Here is a 16,563-nt window from a genome sequence, read left to right on the forward strand (position 1 = left end):
TTTACATCTCAGTTAATTCCTCAGGCAGAGAGGGCATTTTTTATTTTTAATTGGAACTTGGTGGGATTTTCTTCATGGAAGTGACCATTTCTGAAGTCATATAAACTTTTAGAGTCCACAACACCCTGCAGCAAGAAGTTCTGCAGCTCAGCCACAAACCATACAAAAAACACTGTCTGTCTCTCTATCTCAGGCAAGACCCAGCCTGGTTCTCCTCTTTTTTCTCCTCCTTCCATACATACTTTGGGATTTCTTTCATTCTCTCTCATCACTCTGTCCAACCTAGGGCACTTCAAAATTTCCTGATCCCTAGCTGAATGGAAGACAGCTGATATACTACAAAGCTTGATCCCTCCAAACTTTATGAATGACATATGCCACTTGCTTGTCATATTCAAGAAAGAACATTTTAGGGTTCTTCCAAATAGACCACTAAGGTTTCCATCTTTGCAATTTATATTCTTGTTCTCTAGGGTTTTTTGTATGAGGAAACATAAGGTCACGGTATCAGCTTATTTGGGTTGAATATTTGCAATTGGATGCACCCTTCATCTTCCTGATGTCTCAGGTACTTAAGACTCAACCTCAGATAAACAAAGATCAGTAGCACCACCTGAATCATAAGACAAAATCTGTCATCAATTACACTCAAAAAAGCCTAAAAAATCCTGAAAGCATGTTGTAATATATTCCCTACAGCCCACAATGCTAGGCATCTGAGACAAAGACCTAGGAGTGGTGACATAATTTTCAATTACAGAGTTTGAGTGAGATCTCCAACTAAGAGAACATGCTCTGCCAAGTGCCTGAAGAAAACCATAACCTCCACAGGGCATCACCTTGGAAGGTACAGGATCTGTTGTGAGCCTGAAGGAATAATTAACTAGAGATGGTCACAACACTGCAGACAGATGGTAAAAAACTAGCCAGGGACTGTAGAAGTTGTCCCACAATGCCTTTTTGACAATTTTATGCAGTCTTCCATTCCAGAATGATCACATAAAGTGAATCTGAAATTAAGTACTTTCCACAACCAAAATGCCACCCTCATCACCATACATGTTATCTTAAAAACCTCATGCTGAAGTTCAAAACAGATTTCTGACTTTGGAGTAAAACTTAAAGGAAAATATTTTTATTCAGTTCCCTATCAGAAAAATTATGTATTCCAAAAGCATGAAAATTCAGTAGTGTTGATACTCTCAGGTAGTGGGTAATTTTTTTTTTTTCCACTTTCAGCTTTCATTGGGAATCTCAGTCAATTTATACCACAAGAGGAATCCATCTATCTAGGAAGGGCAATTTTCACTCATTTCCTTTTTCTGTTTGAAAAGTACTTTCAAGAATGTGTTGCTACCCAGGGGAAACAAGGTCACATCAGAAACCCTCTGGATAGATAATTCATTCACCCAGATTTCTTCTAGTGTAGTGGTTGAGACACTCAAAATACCCATCAAAATCATATGCTCATTCAAAAAAATCATTCCCACTTATTATTCCATGTCGTTGAGTTTATTGTCCATTTAGAAAGATTTTTTTTTCCTCAGAATAGTGCAAGTACTCAGAGAAAGACTGCTACATGAAGATCTGTCAAGATCCTCGCTAACTTTAAAAATCTTAAGCAAAAGTTTTATATGAAAATAAACCCAGATATAAACAACATTGGTGCAGCTTAGTATGTGTATAAAGATCTCAAAGTCTGTCACTTCTGCAAGCAGTACATTTAGAAAGCCTTTGATGGAGTTTTTGAACCCTGAGGATACAAACATAGGTCTGAGGTCTTTAAGAATGTTACAAGTTGCCAGAAAACAGTTTTAGAACACAGTCTTCCCTGTGACATTACGGTGTAAAGTTCCCAGCCTTTTTCAGAGGCTGAACAGCCATGAGAATTTCTGCTCACTCACTGGCATAGGCAAAATGTCCTATAAGAGATCTCAGCACCTGGTTTGGTGCAAATTGAGCCTACCTTTTGCTAAAGCGCGAGAATTTTCATGCAATAACAAGTGTAGCAAGTACATACTGTCAAAAGTTTTTACTAAGGCTGCATCCACTTGACAATGTTATTATTTGACTTCTCAGCATGTCTTGCAGGTGATACAATCTCCCAAACCTGATTTTAGTCTTCCTTACACATTGAACAAACATTACACTTCTCACGGTTATAATCTTGTTATAAACTGTGTGAAAACTTCTATGAAGTTATGTTTCTGTAAAGCAGCCTAACTTAGCTGCAGTTTCCAGGAGAAAATGTTTTTGTACAATCGCCGTATGCACCAGGACAGATCTTGGTTCAAAAATAAAAGGCTACAATGTCTTACGTAAATCTGGGGGTTGAGTGAAGAAAGGGCAGCGATCTGAAGGTCATAAATATTCTGGTTATGCTCACTCCACATGCTCTGAAGTTCAACTATAAATAGCCTTCAAATTGCTACACACTTCAAGAAAGTTGAATAACCCAGCTTTCACTTTGTAATGTGAGGGTAAAAGTCTAATAATGCCACAGAAGGGCAGAGAAGAAGAGCTGCTGAAGCCATGTAGGCATCTGCTGAAAGGTCCTAGCTGTGAATTTCCATAGAGAGAACCAGCTGGCTTTAACACAGACAAAGAAATGAGAAAGTACAAGGCCAGCCAGAACAAGGTCAGCTCTGTGTGGGGAGCAAACAAAGCAGCTAAACACTGACGTGAGTAGTGTATGGGAGGGAGAAGGGAACAGCCACACACACCTCTGCCTCCACACATCCAATTGCCAGCAAATTCTACAGCCAGATTTAACTTTAGACTATTTTCTTTTTACCTATCAATACAAGTCTTGCATATTTATACATTTGAGATCAAAAGTACTGGAAACAAGCTGAGTCATCTGCCACCCCTTTCCAGCCTATTTATTAGTAAATTTTATTGTCTTTGAAACACATTTCCAAGCAAAATCTACTGATATGCTGGACCCTGTAGCCTTCTTGGTCCCTCCATTCCCTCCACTGACTCTTCAAAATTTTTGTGTTCCTTCCAGCTGCTGGCATTGCCTATGCAAACCATTATCCTAGTCCTGGGAATCCCAGGTAGAAGTAGCTGAATTTGGACACAATCATCAGCCCTTACAGTGCCAGAGTTGCTTTTGTCATACCGCCCTTGCAACAGCTCTGAGTTCTCAATGTGACAATGAAAAGGGCTCTGATATCTGTTTGACTTTATGCACAAATGTCATCCATCACTTTGGAAATCACTTTTCCCACACCCAAAATTACAATTTTGGATAGAGACTGAATTGTAAATAAATATCCAAGAGCACTCAGAAGAGAAGCTGCCTCTTTTCCCCTTCTGTAATAACCAAGGCAGGTTAGCCATAGCATTTCAATAGCAAGAAAAAAAGTCTTTTCTTTTGACAATTACATCTAAAGTCCTCAAAAAACCCAAACAAAGAAAAACCCTTATATATAACTTCTTCTTTGAGGACATCACAAAAAAATCTGTTTCAATAATCTCCATAGCAATCACAGACCATTTATTTTGAAAATAGAAAGGAAACATTTTTTTAATCAACACTCTTCTGTTCCAGACATCTAGTATTTGATCCATTTTTCACCGGCATGGTTCAGAAATCATCTATGTTAGGTCACAGACCTGTACATACAACATTTCCTCTCCGAAGTGTCTAGATGAGGTAAGTTCATTGATCTAAGATTTTGTGGATTTAGAGTTTTTGAAGGGTAGCCAAAACTTTCACATAATTTTTCTGCTCTTTCCAGAACTTGAGGTTTTGCTTCTTGTTCCTAAAATACTTAAACATATTTACATTGTAAACAACATTATGCTGAGAAGTATGAAGTGGGAAAGGTCAAAAAAAGAAAGGCGTCTTAAATGTTTTGTTTTGTATTTCAAGTTAACCATCAAGGACAGATCTTATTCTAAAAATTGGTCTTGAGCTCTGTACTGAAAAACAATGTGTGTTGGGTTCAGTTTGTTTGTTTTTTCAAACATTGTCACGTTCCTTTATCTGGCACTCTTTGAAGATGCACAGGTTCAATTTTTTGGCCCCTGTGTTCACTAAAAAACACTTTTTGATAATATGAGGATAACCTTTCTCCCAGAACTCCCATCTCATGAACACTCTCTCTTTCTAAGCCCTTTGAAGGACACATGATAACTGAAGTGGATAATCTAATTGACTACGTAAAGTTTCTGAAAGCAGTTACTCGGCTTCAGAGCACAGGAGTTGCACACTGTGCTGGAGTACTCATCAGTGTTAAGTGTTTATTCAGAGTGCCAAGTCTTTTGCCAAGAGTCTGGTATCCCCAAGTAGCTTCCAAATGAGGAATTCTCTCTCCCATGGAGTATGTTTTCCTTCAAACTTTAATGTTTGTACTCTTTTTTGTGAAATACATTTGTATGAACTGATGAAAAAAAAAAAAAGAGGGCCAAAGCAGATGAAGCATTGCCTTGTTCCTAATCATTAGTTTTCATGGTTTTAAGCAGTTATCGCACAGCTCGTGGGCATTCTAGCCATATGCAAGCTCACAGCCCCAATCAAAACTTGGTCCAACATGTACTGGCACTTTATGGTTCAAAGTTCATCCTTCATTCATTTTTACCTGAACACCGCTCACCTTCAGTTCAGCTGTACAAACTGCTGATGCTAATTCTTCTTATGATATCATAGGATATCATAAATAATGTACTATCATTTTTTAAATTTGTATCAGCATTTTAAAAGCAAATTTTTAAACCTTTTTTCTTTTTTTTTTTGATTATAAAAGAAATCAGCTAAGTACATAAGAATGATAATGTTTATTCACTGAGAGAATTATAATCCTCAAATTCTTGCAAGAGCTTACAATTTTATCTGCTGCAATATATTTTATGTCTGTATTATAAGTAGCATGAGAAATCTTTTTTTTTTTTTTAATACTATATACATGGTTATTTGGACCATTTCTTGCAATAAAAAATTAAAATAGCTCTTCACAAAATGGTATCTAGGATCTTTCCAAACATAATTAACATTTTCACCTGTTTTGCAATTAATTAGAAACTCAGAAAACTGCATTACTCAATACTGCTTGGACACTTCACCTTGAATTAGTCAGATATTGATGTTCTGCTAATACAAGTGTCCTGCAAAAAGGGCTTCTCAAATGTAAGTATTGGAGGAATCAAGGCAGGTTCTTCATAGTCTAAAAATAGTAAAGAGCTTTGAATACCCTCAGTAAACCAAAATAAATCAAAATACAAGCAAAAATTACTTTTCAGTTAGTGAGAAGAGAAGAATTCTGGGGAAGACAGAAAAGAGGGCATACGGGATGAGGAGAGAGGGTACATTGTCTAATCATATCAGGACTGGGGCCCAAGCATTTTATTTACCAAGTGCCTTCAACTAAGAATCACTTCACAACACAAACAATAAACAGAACTACTTCTTATGTTTAAGATTCTCTGTAATTCTGTAGTAAAGAGTTTAAGAATCTAAGATGTATCAAAGCAGGTGTATTTCTTATATTACTCACTCCCATTAGACAAAGCAAGGAGAGTTGATTGGTTTCATTTTCTGTTGGTGGGGTTTTTTTTTCCAGTTCTGTAGATTGATGCAATCCAGTGCCAGTGAGCACAATGGGAGTTTGGGGACTGATGCCAGTAGACCTATATTCTACAAAGAGTCAAAACTAGAGGAACTTTATGAATCAGTCAAGTTGCTCCTGAGTAAATCAAAACCACAAAGGCAATTCATATAACGTTCTTATTATTTTGACAAAACACCTGTAGATGTTAGAAATTATATACTTCCCAGTCCTTATATGTCAAGATACACAGACCACTGCCACAGCTATCCCAATGTTATGACTTACAGCTGTAGACTTGTGACAGGCAGATGCAGTAAAAACAAAGGACTGAAAGATCCTCTTGCAGGGGTCAGTCTTGCAAGTGAACCAAAGTAAAGTACAGAAAAATATTTTGGTTTATCACTGTTCAGCGCCTCACTCCTGAATGGTCATGCTAAGTGCTACTGTCATAAAAATAATTAATACTTTGCATTTGGTTTATTGCTCTAAAACTCCATACGTAGATCTCTACATACATTCACTATATGGTTATTCATTCATGTGGAAACTCTTCCTCTCATTTCCCCCTGTTACACCGTAGTTCAATAAATGCTTATTCTGAAGGTAACTATCCTTCCAGATGATGGTCTCAGTAATAAAACCTGATCTGAGAAAAAAAAATTTAATGCTCATGCTCTTCATGAACTAGAAGGAGAGTTAAAATCACCCTTTCCAGACCTACTTTTAAAAAGCTGTTTATTTCTTACTATTATGTTATATACTCTTATTTTTTATTAATAAAAAGCTCTGATTATTTATTTCTCTAGGAATTACCAGAAACATTAAATCTATCTTATCCAGTTTAACTAATGGGCTCATAACTTGCGAGATTTTTCAGACCTCAGCTAAAGATCCAGATTTTCAATGGGGAAAAGAGGTATTTTTTCACACATTAGGATTTTGCATTAGACTACATGACTAAAGACAAACAAAAGAGAAGAAAATAAGTTTTAGCAGAAATTTTCTCCAAGGTTAATTAATAATTGTTGTATATTCTTATACAGAATAATTGATGCTATTATTCTTTCTGTTATCACAGAACGTGCAGAGTTGGAAGGGATATACAAGGTCCATCATCAAGTCCAACTCTGCACAAGACCATTCCCAAGAGTTACACACCATGTGCCTGAGAGTATCATCCAAATGTTTCTATCTGTAACACAGGTACCAATATGTTTGAGATTATTGCACCTAAATTTAGATATTGAAATATAAGTACCAAGTTCAGTTAACTAAATCATAGAATCACTAAGGTTTGAAACAACCTTCAACATCATCAAGTCCAACCTTTGACTGATCACTACCTTGCCAACTAAATCTTAGCACTAGCGCTGCATCCAGTTGTTTCCTGAATATTTCAAAGGAACACTTCCCTGGGCACCCTGTCCCAATGCTTAACCACCCTTTCCATGAAGAAATTCTTCCTGATGTCCAACCTGAACCTCCCTTGGTGCACCTTGAGGCTTTTTCCTCTCATCCTATTGCTATTTGCTCAGGAGAAGAGGCTGACCTCCACCAAGCTACAACCTCCCTTCAGGTAGTTGTAGAGAGCAAGAGGGTCTCCCCTGAACTTCCTCTTCTCCAGGCTGAACAACTCCAGCTTCCTCAGCTGCTCCACATAAGACTTGTGCTCCAGACCCTTCACCAGCTTACTGCCCTTCTCTGGATACACTCCAGCACATCACTGTCCTTGTAGTGAAGGGCCAAGAACTGGAAATAGTACTCAAAGTGTGGCCTCACCAGTGCCAAGTACAGAGAAAAAGAATGATGTCGGACATATTATTGATCTGGTACATTACCATAAACTCTATCCAAGTATCTTAAATACTTTGATACATCTAAAATGTTCACTACAATTAAAGTTCTACCTTTAAGGTAAGTTATTCAATTTGACCAACTTGCTGTGACTTCAAGTACAATTTAGTTGATCCAAAATCTGTTTTAAAGCAAGCACAGTCATTCTACATGCCTATTGATAAGCAATAGGATTCCAGTGCCTGAACATAACCATCTAGAACTATCTGAGATGCCCAAGACAAGGGATTGGCAGATGTGATGCAAGGCATCAGATTCAGATAGGATTCTGCACCCAGCTGAAGCAGCACTTGGAGGTCAGACAAGATGCTCCAGAGAGTTTTAAATTATGTTAAGTAGTTGAACCCTACCCTGGATCTCACTTGACTATGAAGCTAATGCAAATACCTCACATGTAGACCATTGCAACTAGACAACTATTTTGGGAGTTAATCTCAAGCTGAAGCCTGCCTCTGCTGTCCTTTTTGGCAGGTTATGACCAGCTTTCCAACACCTAAAATCAAGCAGCACTGGACTCTTCTTTAAACTTCACAAAACTTGAACAAGGTGACACGCAAAGTGTTTTACTCTTTACAGATCACTCAAGTCTCTAAAGAAGGAGTTTCTATTTCCATTAAAGTAGGATATTTTAACTTCAAATGTACCTTTGTATGGTTCATTATCTGACAACAAAATTAACCACAACTAAAGGTGTATTTACTTTTAATCATGTGTAGTTTGTGGGGTTTGGGGGTTTTTTGAAAAAGAGAGGGAGATGTCTAAAAAGGTGCTCTTTTCAGATTCCGTATGCTGGCTCAGGAATTTTATTTGATGATGCACCATTATTACGCTTCTCCAAATACCAGAGAGTTTAATACACTTTTGAGCAGAGGCTTCAAGATTAAAAAGAATAACTTAAAAAAATAAAATTACTACCATACTTTTGAACAGGCAAAGGAACGTAATACTATGAGACCTATGAGACTACTGCTATGCCTAGTTGTATCATTTCAAGTCATAAAATTTAATTACTGGGAAAAGATATTCAGGTCAATCAAGTAACACAAGGTGGTGGTAAAACACAGTTGAAGCTGTTATTCAGCTTTCAGATTTGGTAATATCAGTGAAAAGGTAAATTCCAAAATAAGTTTTATTAGTGCTGAAAATGCTGAAAGGTGGCTCCACTTTCACCTTTTCAATCAAAATCAGCCACCCAAAGAGCTTTTATTATATGAGATTCACAAAGTGAATTTCAGAGTATCTGCAATGGTTATGTGAAGGGTTTGACTCTCTTTTCTCTGACAGATCTAGGCCACCTGAGCAGGTTTTAAACCTCCTTCATCACCTCGGAGACTGAAATTAAAAAGGAGGTAGGCAGTGCTCAGTCTGAAAGCTTTATAGTATTGAAGGCTAGGAGAGAAACTGAACACTTGGAGTTAACCGTGAAGGGATATGATGCTATTTTAATAACCAACGTTAATGATTGTGGTGTCTGTTGCTCTAGTCCTTTAGCTTTTTCTGAAAAAGCTATTATGTTAGATCTGTGACCAAGTGCTGAAGTCAAACCAACCTGGGCTACCAAATGCAAGAGATGACTGAAGAGTAATATAAAAAGGACAGGCTGCATTTTAAAATCCATTTTATATTTTACTATATTTGATTCTTAATATTAAAAATAACTTCCTGTTTTATTCAAATCTGGACACAAATCAGTTAGACCCACCAAGAAAATCTGGTGGTGAAGGTCAGTGTGTATTCTGGAAAGGCAAAATGATGGCTCTGCTCAAAGACAGAAAAAGTATATTGAAAGCACTCAAGAGATATGAGGAAGTGCCCTCAAATGACAAAAAAAGGGAAAAAAATCAAATCGAGTTCAGGAATCATTACAAGCTCACTGCAAATTAAACTGGCAAATGAGGACTCCCACAGAACATTACTACTATAAATTGTTATGCTGGTAAAAAGAAAACTAAGGAGTTGTACCCTCTTATTACATGATACTTAATGTAGTTGGCATTACTATTCATTGGGGTGAGGGGCATTTAACTCAGAAATCCAATTTTTCTAGAAGATTGTATTTGTAAGTATACAGAAGTTCCTAATTGTTAGTATGTAGTTACTAATCAAACACAATTAAAAAAAAAAAAAAAAAAGAAAAATAATCTCTTTTAAAAAATTCTAAATCAAAGAATCTAAAGCTGCCAATAGCTCAGTTGGTTAGAGCATGGTACAAATAATGCCAAGGCTGTGGGTTCAATCCCTTTATGTGCCTTTCACTTATGAATTGTGAGCTGGACTTCCCTTCCAACTCAAAATATGCCATAATTCTGTAACAACAGATTTGGTTTAGTTTTTCAAAGAAAATATTTCTTGGGCAGAAGCCTAAGTTAAAGATTGTTTAAATTAAAAGGAAGGACATACACATTCTCTTCATCATTCTTCCCTTCCCCAATTATGGCTTTGTTTTCTTCAATGCTAGAAAGCATTTACACTAGTTGAAAATGAAAAGGCCTTACAAACCAGGTTTCAATAGAAAGTCATTGGCAGACATGCTTTTCTCCAGTGTATGGTTAAATATTTCTGCGAAACACTAATGAAGTATCATCCAAAAATATGAAAAGAGCACAAAATAAAAACAGAACAGAAGGCAGAGGCCAGGTACAGTTCTTTCCTCCAAAATGGAAACAACTATTCAATGCCTCTACAAAATTAGTATTATATAAGTCCTCCTGTAAAGTGTTATGTGAAACATTGGCTACTGTGAACCAACAGAAAGAATATGACAAAGCATTTGTCAAAGTACGAAGCAGTACTTTTCTTACATTTTCATTTCCTTCTTCTATTAGATTCTAGTCCCACTTGTTTCTGACTCTGGCCACTATTGAAGCTCCTTAACAGAAAAACAACTATTCTTCTTCACAAAAGAGATATAATGGATAAAAACGAAAAGTCTTTATCAAGACCACAGTCACTGGAGAACCTCATCAACAGCTGATAAAAACAAAACAGAGAAACTGTCCACTATGCTATTTTCTTTTCCAGTGGGCTCCAATCACTTGCCTCATGGACAATGAATTAAATTCAAGAATTCTCCTGACCTGAAGGGAAAGAGAAACCAAAGAGAACAAGGATTTTCAAACAGTAGCGTCTACCTGAAACAATCACACTGTGGGAGCCAACAGATCATTACGTACAGAGTTTCATCATCCATCCCCTCTACCTCCAGAACTACCTGTAGTATAATACCTGAAATCATTATAGTGGGTCTGACTCATCTTTTGGCAAAGACCAACTGAAAAATTGTTAATTAGTCAACAAACAACAACCCAAAAGTGGTAATACAGAGAAAGCTGTACCTTTAAGCCTTTACAATGTGGCATGGCTATGATCATCACTGTGGATCTGAACTTCATAACCCACTGCTGAACCAGGAATATATTGTATATCCAGAAAAACTATGTGTTTTTATTTCATGGTTTCTGTTGGTAATGTAGATTTATGCACACTAATTTTCTGACTGTCACATAGCTATTCCTATACAACCAGTTCATACTGGTTTAAGGATTGTTATACTTATGGGGATGTAAATGTATTTTATATGCAAGGGGAAGAACCAGTTGTAAATAAAAAAAAGAATAAATATGTCTGTGAAGGGCCAGTAACTTAAAGACATAATGGCTTGGCTAGTAAATGGAAAAATGTTCTTTTCAGGTGCTAGATAAAAGTTCTACATATCTTCTGGTCTAGACTAGAATACATACAGAAATTAAAAGAACCAGACAGCTACAAGTCATCTCTCCAGGAAGGAGGCCACGAATTACCAACAATTACTTAAGACACTGAAAGAAAGATACAGAGACGGAAATATGCAACTCAGAATAGCTGCAGACATAGCATTAAATCATAGCTTCTTGATTTTTCCAGTAAAACATTAAAGTTTAGGTAGGATTGGGTATACATAGACTTCTATTTTATCTCTCTTTTTAATGGGTAGGAAGTTTGGGAGAGTAAAATATGTTTTGCTTTTAAAATCTGGCTTTGAATTACCTGAATCATTCACTAGTGAGAAATATTTTATTATTTCAGCTGACAGAACTAGGCCTGTCATATTGCTGTGCTAAGAAATCAGAAAAGATTGCAACTGAACTGAAGCAGTGATGAACCAAAAAGTTTTGTCTTCAAGAGAAACGAGGGAAGTAAAGTTATCTGCTGGACAACTTAGTCACCTGTATAAATCTGCTTGACAACTTAGTCACCTGTATACTTAGCTATTTACTCAAACAGGGTTGCAGAGGTGCATAAGGTGTGAACTTACAGTATCCAACAGAGCAGAGGATATCCATCACACCCTTCAAATACTAAGGTGACAAGGATCCTGCATAGTACCTGAACTTCTCAGCACGTTTTTCAATCATATGTATCTTGCACTCATTTTGAATCTGCATTTAACACCTACTGATTCAGAGAAAGGACATTTTCTCCCAGGAATGTTTTCAATATTGTTCCCACAAAGTAACTGTGAGAATTAGGTATGAGCTCCAACTTTCAACCAATGAAGAGTGCCTGTTAGACACTTTTCCTGCAGCTGGAACATAAGGTTCAACCTGAAAGATGAAAACTTTTTTAAATGTACATTTCAACCAACTTCCATCACAGAGTCATCGATAAGATTCCCTTCTGTTAATCATTTCCATATTTTGCTAAAGTGGAACTCTAACTAGCAGAGGAAAAACAAAAATATTAGAATTCATGTAAAGCTTATAGGGATTTAGCACAAGGTAAGCATTTGGCAGGTTGCATATACATTTAATATGTATCCACTAACTAGATGTCATTAAGTGCAGTGACAAAACCAGGATGATATAGCCTGCACTAGCAGATAACATTAGATTTAATAAATACACAGATGTAATGAATCCTGTGAGCCACAAAAGTTGAATGAACTCATTCATTGTTATTGAGTCATCTGCAGTTTTTGTAAAGTTTTTATTAGACAACACTGAATTTGAAGAATTATTCTAACAAATTTAATATTATCATTACCAAAAGAATACAATTCCAAAATGTCCAAATCTATGCAATATATATGGAATATTATTTGTGTTTGTGCTTAAGTTCACTCACAACATTCTCTGGGGTGAAGAAAGTACATAAATAATCTTTTTTCATTAGACAAAGCAAAAACTAACCACTACATCCATTCATCTACCTATTTTCCTTTTGTGTTTTATTAAAATAGCTTATGCAGTAGCCTTGTCTATATTAGTGATGACACCGTGGTGGTTGTTGGGCTCATAGAGAGGTCTCCAGGAGTTTCCATATATAAATATATCCTAAGGAGATAATCCCTAGAGCATGGATATGGAGGAATGCTATCTAAATAATGCCACTTCTGTTACAGAAGCAGTTTCAAATTAATTGTTTCTTTCTAAAGCTATCATTATCAGGAGAAATGCAGTTAGTCAAAAGAAATGAAGTTAAAAAGTGTATAATGTCTAATAGCTCATTAAAAAAGAAATACATTGTAAATTTGGGAATCAGAATTACTTGCAGCTAACTGTGAGATGATGGGTCATGTACACGAAAAGAGACTTTTCTGGCAGGAAAGCAATTTGGTAATGCTGACTGCAGTCTGCATTTGCTTGACATTCGGAAAGATCATATGACACCAATGCAGATGAGGTGAACAGTGAAGAGAAAAGGAAGGACAAAGAGAGACAGAGGAGAAAAAGTTAGGTTATGAGCAGCTGAGAGCATGCTGAGGAAAGGGAGAATATGAGTGTCATTATTGGGTGTTCAATTTTTAAAGTGGGAATGGGAACAAGATGTCATATTAAAGAGACTTGGAGTATTCCTGCAGCTAGTCATAGCTGTGTCAACAATTTTCTCGCAGTGGGGTTTCATGCAGAGTTCATACAGGTGAATTAGCAATTTTTTAATTTATCTTCCAATGGGAAATCATACTGTTTGTTAGCATACGTACTAACGTATTAAAACATACAAACTCATTGTTCTGAGTATGATTTTGAAAGCATACGTAATTTTTAGAAGCATGAAGTGGGTATTTACTAAATGTCAAATATATATTTATAATCATGCAACAAATCAAAGCAACTCCAAAGAATATTTGAAACATACATGATTAAACTGTCAAAAAGGCCCCAAACCTAAAACATTATAGCACAGCCTCAAAGCAAAAGAAGCTCAGAACTGCTAAGCTAAGTTTAAACTTTCTCCTAGTACCTTTTCCAAAGGTAGTGACCCCAACAGTAACACAAGAGGATGCAGACATGACCAGAATGCGAGAGGGCAGTTATGCATTTACATGGGCACAAACAGGTGCCACACCAGCCTGCACAAACAGAAGGGCTAAAGCCACCTAAAACGTCTCACAGTGTAAAGGCACATAGTAATGTACAAAGAGCTGCAAGGCGTGGGCTCAGAATCGCAGATAATGTTTACAAACAGAATAACAAAATCTCATTGAAATAAAGGAAAATTAATCTGCATTGGGGGAGGAGGAGGAAATCAACATTCCCTTAATCAGAAATTCAAGCAGGGTTCATGGTCATATCTTTCTTTGAACACCCATTGCACAAATATCAGTGTAATGCTTTGATTATGAAGATTTGTACACTTTGGCTTTAATGTGTTTTAAGTATTACCTTAATTCCAGTGCAAGGTTTATCCCTCATGAATCTCTAGACTGAACAGAAAAAAAGTAGGATCATTAATAATGAGAAGTGTGAGTGTATTAACTAATAATATTGTATCTGAATTTATGGTATGTTATGTTAGCATATAAATACAATATTTCTTCTGTCTTTATTCCAGTAAGATTATAAAACAAAACTTATCTCTCTGTATTTGCTGCTGTTACCAGACCTCCAGATAAAATTTCCCAGCTTATTTAGTAATAGCCTCTTTGTTACAATAAATTTGGATGCTAACTTTGCACAGGTAACACAGTCCAGAGAGGGTATTCTTCTCTTGTGATGGTGCTGAAACAAATCTTTTTTCTGCAATTAAGCTCTAAACATGACTTCATTTCTTGCATGAATACCATAGCCTGATATACTTGGTCAGAAAGTAATATTTTACTTTAGTGCCACACTAATAAAATCACATTTGAAAATTTATATTATTGTAACTGCAGTCTCTAACACTATAATACAGAGCAGTTACCTGTAGCATCTTTCTGAAATTTACTTGCTGTTACATAGTCTCTTTTCTGAATATAAGGGGATTGAATGTTTATAAAAGGTGTAGGACTGACAAACCACTGAAATAAAGCTCAAGTCTTAAAATTATACCCAGAATACAGACACAAAGATAGTCATCACAACAGCACCCCACCTACACTCCTTCTAACATAGATCACTCTGAGCAGTTAGTCATTTATTCTGGCTTGATTCAGAAAAGACTTACAGCACATAATTAATTTGATTAGTCCAACTGAAGCCACACACAGCTGAAATGCCTTGCATGATCTGACCTCAGGTTTTGCTTCTCTGTGCACACCCTACTTTTTGCCAGTGGTGACTTTTGTGACTTGGACACTTCTACAGTACAAACCAAACTAAGACTAGTAACTCATCCTAGACAAAGAGAAACAAAAAGATACAAATTTCAAACAGTTTACAACACACAAATAGCACAGACAGCTATTATCTTTCCTCAGAGCCACCGAGCCTTTCTGTGTGACTTTGTAGTACCATTAAGTGCGATAACACAACAGCCAGAAATTATGGTTATTCTAGAACTTGAAAGGCAAAACAGGTGTCTTAAACAGGAACAAACAGTGGAAAATCTCAACTGAAAGGGGATCTAGGGTACATAGTTCCAAGACAGTGCTCACAGCTCTCCCAAACTCACAGTCACGAGGCAGAAGGCAGCACTTATACCAGGACTGCGTATCAGAGACTTCCAGTTCTCTCATACGTGCAGTTTCACATGGTGAAGGAGAAGGCAAGGAGTGCCTGTAACCAGGAAGACTGTTCTGCACAAAGATGCTCAGATGAGCAAGAAAATCCACTTGGTGATCCAAGGGCTAAACCATACCCTCTACCCCATCCATACACGGCATGTCAGACGCAGATGAGACAAGGGGCACATGCTGTGCAGCCAACTGGTTTGTGGTCAGATGGACCAGAAGCCACAGTTCTGCCTTATCAATATGTGATGCAGAAACCACAGTGAGGGAGTAGAAGAAATCCAACATAAGAGTATCACTGCAAGTGTGAGAGACTTGTCAGGTCTATGCTCCTGTCTCTAGAGGAGTTGGTGTGAGACTGCATGTTACTGACAGCTTTATTTTAGAAATGTATTATATCCTGCTTTTAAAAGTGAAAAAATAAAGCAAAACCAAGTAATTGCACTTTGGTTCTAGTAAGGCATTTAAAATACACAGTACTGCAATACCAGTTCCTTGCATTTCAACAAGGAAATTGCCTTATTAGATCAAGCCAGTGGTCCATCTAGACCAATATCTCATCTTCAAATACTGAATCTTACATAGCACAGAGGAGGCCATAAATATTTCAAAGAGAGAGGGGCCAGCATACAACCAAGAATAAAAATTTGGTTATCTATGTTAAAAGTGTTTGATACTTACTGATGCATTTCTTAATATTTTGCTATTTATACAGCCAGTTGGGTTTGTTTAGCTGCCATTGTTCATTTATTTACTTGTGAAGTTTGTCAATCTAAAGCACCTTTTGCAGCCTTACTCAAATTCATGATATAGGCATAGAAGATTACCAAACACCCAGGAGTCAAAAAAAAAAAAGCTATGTGTGCTTACATCTGTGTGCCACCCTGCACTGTGGCTCTCCCCTTGGCATTGTTAAATGGATGGTCACAGTTGAGGCAGCTGTACACAATGCTGCCCTGGTACCGAGAGACCTGTGTTCAAGTTTCATATTACAAGATCAGCAAGATGTGAAGTGAGGCAACTAGAAAATGCAAGCTATTAACATACCACAGATTGTGAGGTTTGATAAGCTTCGGAGAAAAAAAAAAATAAAAAAAATTTCCAACTTTTTACCCATGCAATTATATAAGCAGTTCTTCCATACCACAAAGGATACAGGAGCTACTCTTGTAAGTGTTTATTTAAGGACTAAGAATCAAATCCATACAAAGCTTTTTATAGTGCTACTTCAAGCAATAGCTA

General features: G+C 36.8%; 1 protein-coding gene across 8 annotated transcripts in view; it reads right to left on the reverse strand.

Moving 5' to 3' along the window:
* Positions 1–16,563, reverse strand: part of TAFA2 (TAFA chemokine like family member 2) — a 179,704-nt gene that overhangs the window by 158,168 nt on the left and 4,973 nt on the right. For 4 of the 8 annotated variants that reach the window (XR_003573101.1, XR_003573097.1, XR_003573096.1 and 1 more), the window contains exon 1: positions 10,211–10,234. The exons of 3 other annotated variants lie outside the window; for them this stretch is intronic. Coding sequence is in view for 1 of the 5 variants with exons in the window: in XM_027900432.1 (XP_027756233.1) it covers positions 10,211–10,218 (8 nt within the window). In the remaining 4 variants the exon portion in view is untranslated. Of the gene's footprint in view, positions 1–10,210; positions 10,235–16,563 lie in introns of those variants that run through there. One more of the 8 variants, XM_027900432.1, reaches the window with a different exon arrangement.

Source organism: Empidonax traillii, unplaced genomic scaffold (assembly GCF_003031625.1).
Source record: "Empidonax traillii isolate 1590-97213 ecotype Southwest subspecies unplaced genomic scaffold, ASM303162v1 scaffold726:size354854, whole genome shotgun sequence".
NCBI classification, from domain to species: Eukaryota; Metazoa; Chordata; class Aves; order Passeriformes; family Tyrannidae; genus Empidonax; species Empidonax traillii.